The sequence below is a fragment of the Protopterus annectens genome, chromosome 6.part0 (assembly GCF_019279795.1).
Source record: "Protopterus annectens isolate FY-2018-M chromosome 6.part0, PAN1.0, whole genome shotgun sequence".
Classification (NCBI taxonomy): domain Eukaryota; kingdom Metazoa; phylum Chordata; order Ceratodontiformes; family Protopteridae; genus Protopterus; species Protopterus annectens.
In genome coordinates this window covers 192,990,874-193,002,864 of record NC_056737.1, presented here as the reverse complement: position 1 = coordinate 193,002,864, position 11,991 = coordinate 192,990,874, and the positions used below count along the sequence as shown (strand labels likewise).

The window sequence follows — 11,991 nt, the reverse complement described above, 5'->3', positions numbered from 1 at the left end:
GCAATGCTCTAAATTCAGGCTTTGAGCAGCAACTGAACTGTTGGCATATTTTTTAAAGCACAACCAAAGAGCTTTAGGACAATCTTGTTTTAAGAAAAAAAAATATCTTCTAACAATTAAAAAGGATTCAGTCAATGTAATGCAGCTCTAAGTTAAAAGCAGCAGCATGTGGGATGAAAAGGAAGAGCACAAGATTCTACTTTGGGGCACTGCAGGAAGAAAAGCTCACCCTTATGTCATTTTAGGGTACAGCAAACCTCTGGAGGGTAAACATTTACAAAAGGGCAGCAACCACTTCTAGTAATGAAATGTCTTAAGTGACCAAGATATTACTGCAAAGTTTGTTTGGCTTCTTCTATCCAAATGTGCCCTTTTCAAAGTACCTGATGTGGTTGAGATGTTACTTTTCAAAATTAAACTGCAGCTGAAAAACTAAACAGAAAACAACACCAGACTCGAGCAAAAACAATAGATGAAAACATGAATGACAGGGACAGTGCCACCTGCCATAAGGGGCAAACACTCTCCAAATGAAGTACCTCAGACGTCAATTTTCCAGAACAGTAAAATGACAACTAGATTTGTGCAGAATTCTGACAGAACACCGTGCTTCTTGGTCGTGCTCAAAATTATTATTCGCTCCTTCAATTATCTCCAGTCAACTAGAAGTCCAGGACTAAAATTCCAAGACTTGGAGCCACGAGCTCCATAGCACCAAATATTGGTGGACATTCATAGACTAACATCAGTCTTGGCTTCTGCCAGCACCACTTCATCTTTCACTTCTTGCAGTTTAACTGCTCAAGGAGTGGGTTGGATTCACTCTCCGGAGTCTTGACACTGTCTGTTCGCACAATACAAGTTGGGCGGTGTTTGTTCAACATTAGGATCAACTGCTGTCGTTCCTGCTTCAGCTCCTCGATCTGTGCCTTAAGCTCTGCATTCATAATCTCTAACCTCTCAGATTCCTAAATAGAGGAAACAGGAACAGAATTAATGCACGTCATGAAAAACACAGGTTTACAATTAATAAATTAAATAGATTCCTCAGCTTAATGAACTCTGAAGTGTTAACAATCCCATCTAAATATCTATTTTAATCTATTTATCTATCCTATTTTAAGGCTGCCAGTGTAAGAGGATCTAAAGTTTGTGAAAGTACTATTGTGTAAGAACTTGTAATAAATATAAATGTAAGAGTGGATTTACTGTTGCAGTGCTGACTCTTGGGATTTCTGAATGCAGAAGCCCAACAACTGGTATGAATACCAGAGTGTTGACTTCCACCTCCATACCCAGTGGATTCCCTCCCCTACTAGCTGGAGGTATAAAGGGACATTGACAAGCACAATCCTCAGATAACTGTTACCAGAGTAGGTTCAGGAACTGCTTCTAGGAAACAGCACAACCACAGGAGGGAGGGAGTATGAAATCCGGGTAATCTTCCCAACCCAATGATGTATCAAGGACAGAGGGGCAGGACAGAGGGGCAGGAAGGAGGGAAACGGTACAACAATGAATCTACTCCAACTACAATTTATGGTCAACAGTATTGAATCTTGGTATGAATCTCAAAGCTTAGGAAAAAATTAGGATAGCTGGTTTCTTGTGGAGGTGGAGGATACAAGGCCTGTAAAATGTCAACAGTAAATCGTGCCATGGCTTTGGGAAATAATCTAAGTTGTAATCCTTGGCAAAGGTGTGAACGTACGATCATGTGGCTGCTTCCCAAATTGGCCTGTGTAGCTACCCCTCTAAGAAAGGCTGGGGTGATAGCAATGACCCTGGTGGAATAAGCTTTCACTCTGTCCGGTATTGGTTTTCCACAGGGATTGTAACAAGAAACAATGCAATGTGCTATCCATTCAGAAATGGTTTGTTTATTAAAAGACTCTCCTTTTCTCCTATTGCAAAGCAATAAAGAACTGATCAGACTTTCTCCACTGCTTTATTCTGTCTAATTACAACTTTAGCTACCTGTACACATGGGGGATCATTGGAAGTTACTAGGCTATTGGTCCTGAGGCCCTTATAAGCCTAGCCAAGAGTTTAGCCAAGTCAGCACCCAATGGCCAAGTCCAGCAGGGACACAAGTGGAATCTCAGGGGTGTATTTTCTGTTTCCCATCCAGTTACCCAGGTTGTGCTTAAAAGGGGATAATGAGGTGCTCTGCTTGACGTGGAGAGGGAGTCTATTCCACAGATGGGAGAGTCTCTGGGACACAAATCTGTCTCACCAACAAGTCCTATTAATGTCATAGACCAGGTTGAGGCCGCGCGTACGGGTTACTCGAGTGGAGCTTGACTTGCAGATATGTAGCAGCCCCAACAAGGAGAGGTCTGAGACTGCTTTGTATACCGGACAGAGGTCACCTCTGAGGAGTCTGTATGAAACTGTATAAAGGGACAAGGCTTTTAGCCTGCCAGTGTAGGACAGATGTTTGAAGCCCTGAATTCTCCTGGTGGGGAACCTCTGTGGTCTCTCCAGCTGCTGCATGTGCTTTGTGAAGTACATGCCGAAAGGGGCGTTGTACTCAATGGGCCATATAAGGGAAGAATACAGGGATATGACCTCCTTGTCCCTGGATGAGACACCTTTACTTATAAGGTGGGCCATGTAGAAAGCTTTCCATACAGAGGAAGCAACATTGTGGTCAAAAGTCAGGCTGCTATCAACCTGGATGCCCAAATCCCTAAAATGATTGCGTACTTAGGATGTTATTAATGTAATAATTTGTGGGGGCTTATGTCCTTCTCAAAAATGGCCTGGATATAAAAACAATATTCCAGATGAGACCTCACCAGTACTCTATAAAACAAAGATAAATCTATTTTTACAGTGACTACTTATTCCTGATTGGCAAACTGCATTACTTTACTCTGTTTACTGCTGTTTGCAAGAAAAGTGAATAATGGATTTTCAGGCATTACAACACAGAGGAAAAAGAAATCACTAGAATAGAACACACAGAAAGGAAAAACAAGCTGCATATCAGACAATAATGTAAAACACTGTTTGGATATAAAAGTATAATAGGCATCCCCTTTGCTGATCTTCATCAGTTCTCATTGTGCAAATTACTCACCTGGCGGGATACAATACAAAAATCTCTTTGTATCCCCATTAAGAACATTCCTAATCCACATTTAAAATGCATGAATTTGTAGTTTTTATGATAATCCATACCCATCTTGCAAGTGGCATCTAAACACAGTGGAGATCACCTCATTCCTCAGTCCTTAATCACGCCAGTCATTTTATCAGTGAACAAATTGGCCTTTGTGAGGTCTGATGCCAGTCAAACAGAACTGGCTGAAGTCCATAACCTGTGGCAGCCCAGCTGACCACCCACAGAAAAAGAAGTATACTACAAAGCATAAATAAGCGCTATAAAGTAGTTAGGAAGGCCACTAAAGAATGATCAGTGCCGTATGCCACCAATCAAATCATAAGCTCAATGAAAGAAAATGAACTGCCTTGAAAGGGGGTGGCAGTGAAGTTGCTGACCTTTCAGGTAATAGTACCAAAAAGCATTTTTTGCATAAACCCATGGTAGCTGATTCACACATTCTGCCCTCTAATTAAATTAAGCTACGGAAATAAAGTTCATTGACTACATTAACAATGACTAGATGTAACCATATGCTTTGTTTTTTGTTTATTACATTAGGAGCTAGTAAATGTAGCCATTATAAGCTTTTCTTCACACACTGTTTCAGCAATGTAATTGTTTAGTACCTTGCATTCTTATAAGCATAATTAAATACAAGCATACTGCATGCTTTCATTCATTAAACCTGACACTTGGTCAGTACATTTTACTACTATGAACCACCTTCCGGGCATTATTCTCTGGTGTCCATTTCCACTTCTACTTTACCAATACAGTGCCATTATTAGTCCCCTTAAATTCACCCCACTGACCTTGTGTGGCCTTTCAATCATTTGTTCAATTTCTGTTGCCTATTTTACCTTATTTAAGGGTGCAGAAGAGCAAATTCTATCCCTCACTCAGTGTGGGCAAGGCACAGAATCAATTCTGGACAGAATTCCAGTCCATCATAGGATGCATGCACTCAAACACACACTACCAATCAAAATGTACTGACATGCTTACTCTGAATGAGAAACTAGTCATTAACATGCAAGCAATAAAACAGATCAATGGTCTAAGATGCATATTAGAAATTCTGAAGATTTCAAATATGCCTCCTGAAGAAGTTTCCTCCTGCTCTTCCACATTCCAAAAACATGTTTGTTGACTGGCAACTCTAAACTGTCCACATATGCAGGTGGGTCTAGTTCTAAATTTCGAACTTTCACAAGTTCAAATTTCTTATGGTCGAGACCATAAGATCAAACTTGTGAAAGTTCAAACAGTTTAAACGGAGATCGCCATACAGTACAGAATGGTACATTTAGCATTTTCCTCACTGTAGTACAATCTTGGAGTTGATCTACTTAATTAGCAGAGGATGTAGTGGGGGCAGGAGGGCTTGCCCCCCTACAAGAACATAAAAAAAGGGATTTTTTTAATTTAAATTTTGAACTTTCACAAGTTCGAACTTAAGGTCTCGACCATAAGAAATTAGAACTTGTGAAAGTTCGAAATTTAGAAATAGACCCTTGCTGGTATATATGTAAATGTATGTTTATACCGTAGCCCTGCAGCCAAGCCTGTGGTTGAAAGAGTACAAGGACCAGTTTATTTACCCGATTAATAAATAAATGCATGACACACTTCCAGGCATATCCATTGTTCCTCCTGGGAGCCCAACGCTAGATGAGCAACAGCTGACAGGGAAACCACCAGCTCTGTTTGAAAGACAGAATACATACCCTGCACAGTTAAGCCATGAGAGAGTCAATAGTTGCTCTGTTTGAAAGACAGAATACATACCCTGCACAGTTAAGCCATGAGAGAGTCAATAGTTTACAAATAAACCTAAACGGAACACTAAAGGCCATCACAAAACAGACATTAAAATGAATCTCAAAAATCCCATTAGTAAATTAATCTGTAAAGTTCTGCACCTGCTGAAGCCACTCATAACAGTCTCAGCAAGTCCTACGTAAAGAGAACTGTAATATAATGACAAGGTGAACAAAACATGCACAGCCATTGTTAGGACCTCTGAAAGAATGAGGTGCCCAATGCAGGCTACGTCCCTTAGTGGATATGAAGAGGATGACGGCAAACCCATAGGTGATTACTGCTTATGCAGAATTAGCAGTAATATAAAGATATGACATGTGGTCCTTAAGGAGACAACTACTCCTCTACAATCATTCCCAGGTCATAAACCCTGGATGTAAACTTTAATCTATTCACTTCATAAATCATGATGTCACAGGACTAGGACAGCAAGCTGACCTCATGGTCACATTAATGGTAAACGAACTCAGTCCTTGTAAGGTGGACTTTCAAATGGCTATTCAAGCAGTGAAAAGAAGCATCCAGGCTTCTCTCAAGGAAACTGGCAATCAACATTCAGTCTTGACGGAAAGAGATAGAAAGCTGGGGATCACCTACATAGAAATTATATCTCCGACATCTCCTTTGAAGAACTTTAATAGCAGTGCACAAGATGGCCAACGATGGAGCCCTATAGAACTCTGCAGAAGAATTTATACCAGAAACTTCAACGACTACAGTACGAATACAAGCATCAAGAGTCCAGGATCTACAGCCATATGGGAAACTGAATAGGAGGAGTCCAACAATGATCTCCGACCATAAGCTCGTTATCCACACTAGTAAAGGTAGCCTAAACACTATGTCAGCTTCTGAAAGCAGACTGATAAGGACTAAAAAGGCCAGGAGGTGTTAGGAAAACTTCAACTGTGGATAAATCTCTTCAACAACTTTACCAATAAGTCTGGTGAACAGAAATTTTCTATGTCACAGGGGTCAAGAGATTGTTTCCTTAGGACCGGATCAATCAAAGCCTTTTTTAAACAATGCTGGAAAAACCCTGGATGTCAGAAGTGCACATCCTGGAAAACTAACACTGAAGGTCCAGGCAGGACAAGATCAATCTGTCAAACTGGGTACAGGCTGCATAAAGTACACCTGAAAACTGAAATTAAACTCAAAACCTCACAAATCAGTTTCGAATCTCACCATAATCCAGTTTGAGGGCCTCAAGGGGCAACCGACTATATATAAAGCCCCTCAGAGGTTCATGTCTTTTCCGGTTAATCTTATCTGGTCAGAAAAACTAAGACTGATCTATTTCAAAGTATCAAACAGCTGAACTGTCAAATTCCATATGGTCAAGAGCATATGGGTTTTGACAATTCAGCCATTCGATACTTTCAAATAGACCCAAATAAAACATGGGCAGCAGCTTCACCCTCCCAGAAAACTTTTCTGGTTTGTAAAACAAATGCACCACAGTGTCTTGTCAACAACCTGAAACAGCTTTGCCTGTCACCATGAGGTGGTAGAATGCTTATAGAGTACATGCATTCTTTTTATAGGATACTTGTGACTGGTAAAAAGAGCAGTCTTTGCTCTAACTTGTGATTCAAGTATGTTGATTAACCTGCAAGGAATTCAGGCAACTGTTAACAAATTAAAAAGTAGAGCAACCGTCACTTGTACACAATGATCTTACCCCATGTAGGGCAATGTACAACAGAAACCCAAAAGTTAAATGGTCTCCTGTCTGTGGGGCTTAAAAAGTAAAGCACACAAGAAAGAATGTTCAGTTTGTTGCAGATCAACCTTACACTCGTATAAAGGGCTCTCTATATGCACCACTGGAATACAGGTTCTACCTGACTGCCAGGAAACAAGTAACACTGCTGTGGGTATTAACTGCAGAATGCTAGGGCTACTGACGTTCACCTACTGGATCCCCTTATTGGCACCTCAGACTCAGAGCATGATTAAGCTAGACTGACAAGTGTGTGTATATGACAGATTGGTGTGATCTATGCCCTTCGTATTATACCTCCCTAAAGTTCCACAGTTTACCTCCATAAAGAGACAAGTCACCAGTGAAGTCCCCCGGGGTTCTGTGCTGGGACCTCTCATGTTTGGCAGGTATTTTCCTGAAGTAAAAGCCAATACCAAAGGGCCCTGGCTGACTAAGTCTGCAGATGACTGCAAGCTAGGAGCAGTCACTGAATCCCCAGATGACTTAGCCATCCTGCAAAAAGGTTTGCCTCAAATAAATAACTGGTGCAAAAATCAAGAACTGAAACTAAATGCCAAAAAAATACATTACTGTATCCTTTACAAAGTCATCTATCCCAAGGGAACTAACAATGCATCTAATAGTTGATCCAGTTCAGGGCTTGGGAACCTGTGTTGACAGTGACCAACATAATCAACATGTGTCCATTATTGTAAGAAAGTCCTCCTAATATTGCACAGCTTATAAACAAAGGGATTGTGTCTAGATCTAGGGATGTCACTGTCTCCCTTTAGCCAGCCATAATTAGGCTGGCCATTAAATATAATGCCCCCTTTAGCATGCACCTGTCCAGACACATGTAACAACTGGAATGCCTACAGAGACACCTTACTGAAAGGATACAAGGCCTAAACATGTCCTTCATGGACAGACTCAAAAGTTCTGTCACTAAACTTAACATCCTATAGACTGCTAAGAGGTGACCTGTGCCTGGCATACAATGCATCTTCTGACCCAATACTGATGGATTTACTGCACATCAGCAAGTCAAATGGCATCAGAAATACTCAGTCTAGTAATCTAAACCTCTTCTGCATCACCAACTGAATGGTTTGGAGGGACAGGTAAATCTCGCAGAATATACCACTGCTTTGGAACAAACTCCCCATCCACATAAAACAAAGTTCAAGCCTGCTCATATTCAAACGCAACTTGAATCTGTGGATGGGAAACTAAATTTACCCCAAATCTGCCCCTTGTATTACTAATGGACAGAGGCAGCTTCTAAATGCTTTATCCCATTCATGGGTCCCCTCAAATTATCTATGGTATGATCCCAGTTATTCTCATGGGGTAATATATAATTATCAACCATGGAATGGGTAATGCCAGTCTCTAACCAAATGGGATAGGTTCATTCAAGCACAAAAAGGGAAATTGGCTAGGCTTAAAATGGCCCCCAAGGGCAACTAGCTTAGTCCTTAACTAAAAATCTATAAGGGGTCACTATCTCTCCTCTACATCCACTGGCCTGATCCCAGCTCTGTGTCAAATGCTGGCATGCTGCCACTCTGTTCATCTGCAAACACTCTCAATAAGTAAAGCAGCAGAGTAATCTTCTGCCTGTCAGAGTCATAGACCAATTTCAGCTCAGAACATTTTCTGTTCCGCTTATGTATTAACACAATAAGCTAGAATTACAATGCAATGTACAAGACAGCCTGCTGAGGGCAAGAATCAGATTAATTTCAGCACATTTTGACACAGCCACAGGAAACAAATATAGCAAGTTTGTTTATTTTCTGGGTTCTCTACAATGATGAAAACAGAGTGGAGACCTGCACAGTAACCCTCTTTAGTGCAGACCTGGGGAGAAAAGCTCCACAGGAACATGGTAAAATATGCAGAATACACAAACACTGTAATACAGGTATTGGTATTTGTACTGTATAGCAGATTATTCAGTCTTGAACAAACTGCACATTGTGCCAATATGTTCCTGTTACAGCAAAACAAAGATGCATACATGTATATAAAAGGCCATGGTGACAAACGGTAATGTACATACATGTACACTTAGTTTAGATTGGTTGGTGTGTGGACTAGGAGGCCTTGAGTATAGGACAATTTAGATTGGTAGATTCAGCAGGTTAAACTTCCACTTCAGAGTTAGCATATACATTTGAAAAGACAGCTGAAGGCAGAAAAGCAGCTTTATTTGTCCACCATGAACTCGACAAATTAGGTTTTTCTGTATCTGTTTGTTCACAGCATTGGTTAGGAACTTTACACCCGCCTATAGATTTTGTGAACAGTGTCTCCCACTCACACAGTAGGTATACATACACGTCTATTTCAGTTGCACATCCTCTAGCATTTATTGGGTATAGTTTTATTGTTTACAGGCCTCACTCTTCCTTACTTTAGCTTTTACTTCAACTGCTGAATTCAGTTTAAGGGTAAGAAGCCATCTTGTTTCATATTTGAAAAGTAGGGGATTATATCTGTTCATTTCAAATTCACTCTCACTTTTTGTGAAGTGGAATTTAAAGGCAAGAAGCAACCCTACGTTTGTGTATGATAGGTTCACAGGTTGGTACTAGGCTATCTGCCCTAGGGCCTATACAAGCCTAACCATAACAATTACCTGGCTATTTCTTCAACTTCACCTGGCAACTGATGTGATCCCTGGGGTGAATTTTCTTTCTTCCATCCAATCGTCAAGGTTCCTTTTGAAGAGGGCCAAAGAGGCACTCTGCTTGACATGTATGGGCAGTTTATTCCAGAGTCTGGGGAGTCTCTGGGTCAGGAACCTTTCCCTCCAGCATGTTTTGTTTATTGTGATGACAAGGTTTAGATCCCTGGAGCGCATGGCTCTGAGGGACTGGGATTTCTTTAAGTGTAGCATATCCAACAACTCTGGGTTTGACATGGCCTTGTATGTTAAGCAGAGATCTCCTCTGAGTAGACAATATGTGACAGAGTATAGCTCGGGTTTAAGGCGGTCAGCGTAGGGCATCTGATTTAGGCCTGTGATTCTTTTAGTGAGGTATTTCTGCGGCCTTTCCAGTTGTTGCAGATGTCTTGAGAGGTACATACCAAACAGGGCGTTGTATTCTATAATGGGTCTAATGAGGGATGAGTACAGTGGGACAATGACCTCCTTTTTTCTGGATGAAAAGCCCTTAGTGATGAGGTGTGCCACATAGGATTTTCCTGACTGTTGTGGCAATGTGGTTATCAAAGGTGAGACCACTGTCCACCTGTGTCCCTAAGTTTCTTATCACACTTTCAGTGATGCTTAACAGAGCAGTACAAGCATGAACTGCTTACTTGCTACTTAAAAATCAATACATTTGGAGAAGAGTATATGTAAGACACTCCACTGGGAATTAGATTTGCTTATTATGTGGCAAATATTTAACATTGTGATAGGTAACTGCCTTTTTGCAACTTAAATTCATATCAACTTGTTTAGTATTTGTTGAAGTAGGTAATCGAGACACAATGTAGGAAGACCTAGCTAAGTGGCATTTTTAAAAGATGTCAGATAAGACAGATGGAGGCTGAAAGAGAGAAATGCAGGTTAAGACAGAGGAAGATAAGTGACTTAGCTGTTCAACGGTAGCACTCAAAGAGCTTTGGGGTGGCAGAAGATGTAGGGGCTGCAAGAGAACACAATCCTCAGGAAAGGAAATTGGGAGCCAGATGAAGCAGTTGAGGTAATCATACAACAGACAGACAGAAACTGAAATAACAGGAAACAGGATTTGATGAAAAAGGTAGAGGGGGAAGCAGCAGGGGCTGGGGGCAAAGGTAGCCAAATGATTACAGCAGAATGAAACAGGAACAGGAGACCAGTGAGAAGGTCAAAGAGGCAGCCAGAAATGGGGGGTAAAGAGTGAGAAGTCAAGGTGAAAGAATAAGAGAAGTCAGTGACAAGTGCAGAGAGAGAGGTACAGCCAGTGATGGCCACACAGGAGGCCAGACCAGGGGAAGCATGGGAGAGAGGGGTTGAAATGGGAGCAGCATTTAGCCAGAATGGTGGAAGCAAAAGTCAAGCAGTACAAATGGTCAGAAGAAACAGTACTGGTCATTCAAGCACAGTAAGACATAACCTAGGAGGAGAAGGACAGGGGTAGTTGATGGTGTTGACATGTGAAGGCAACGGGAAAGGATGGATTTGGTTACAGTGGACATTGTGTCATGTCTATCACTAGGACAGGCCTATTAGTGACCAAGGTGGTCAGAAAAGGAGAAGGCTGCCCTCGTACAGTTGCCCTTGTGGATACCAAACAGTGGAAGAGACAAAATGAACAAAACAAGGAAGGAGCAGCTGATCATTCTGTCGACGGGCTTGGAGGTATATCAGGCATTAGGCATTTCATTTCCAGGGCCAGCAGTATGATGAAGTGTAGATAACTCTACATCTTTCTCAGTGCGGGGGGCACGCGGCACCATACCTCACAGTGAGGGGGGCACATGGCACCATGCCTCAGAGTGAGGGGGGCACGCGGCACCATGCCTCAGAGTGAGGGGGCACGCGGCACCATGCCTCAGAGTGAGGGGGGCACGCGGCACCATGCCTCAGAGTGAGGGGGGCACGCGGCACCATGCCTCAGAGTGAGGGGGGCACGCGGCACCATGCCTCAGAGTGAGGGGGGCATGCAGCACCATGCCTCAGAGTGAGGGGGGCACGCGGCACCATGCCTCAGAGTGAGGGGGGCACGCGGCACCATGCCTCAGAGTGAGGGGGGCACGCGGCACCATGCCTCAGAGTGAGGAGACACACCGCATAATACCTCATTGGAAGCATGCAGCATAATCTCAGACAGGAGGGTACGTAGCATGAGACAGCAGCAGCATCAGATTAGGGGAACACTTGGGAAGATGGAAAAGGTAGGATGAGCTGTCCAAGGTGGAGGCAGCTGACAACTTAGAACAATGTCCGTCACACTTTATGTTACCTTTGGTTCTGCAATCCAAGCATTTGTGAACTTGTAGCACTCATAAGTAGATGCTACTACTACTTTCTAAGTGGTTTACCATGCCATGGAAACATACTCTGGCTATGTTACAGTTATGCTTTTTCATGCCCTCTGCATTCAATTTACATTCACCGCTACACTTTTACAGTACTGCTGCAGTTTGTTTCCTGACTCATGAAGTCTGTTTAAACAGTCTGAAATTTGGTCGCTGCATCACATCATTACGCTTTTACCCTTCCCTGCCTAATTCACCAATTTCCTGCCCAACCTTCTTCCTTTCCTCTGCACACCTAAAGGCATTTTTTTCTTATTTTTACTGTCTGCTGTTTAAATGTCTCCATTTCCCTTACTCCTTCGTT

General features: G+C 42.2%; 1 protein-coding gene across 1 annotated transcript in view; it reads right to left on the bottom strand.

Annotated features, from left to right (window-relative positions):
• Window positions 1-11,991, bottom strand: part of JDP2 (Jun dimerization protein 2) — a 160,437-nt gene that overhangs the window by 1,999 nt on the left and 146,447 nt on the right. The window contains exon 4 of the mRNA XM_044073915.1: window positions 1-968. This exon is cut by the window's left edge and continues 1,999 nt beyond it. Coding sequence (XP_043929850.1) covers window positions 780-968 — 189 coding nt within the window. The 3' untranslated portion in view covers window positions 1-779. The remainder of the gene's footprint in view (window positions 969-11,991) is intronic.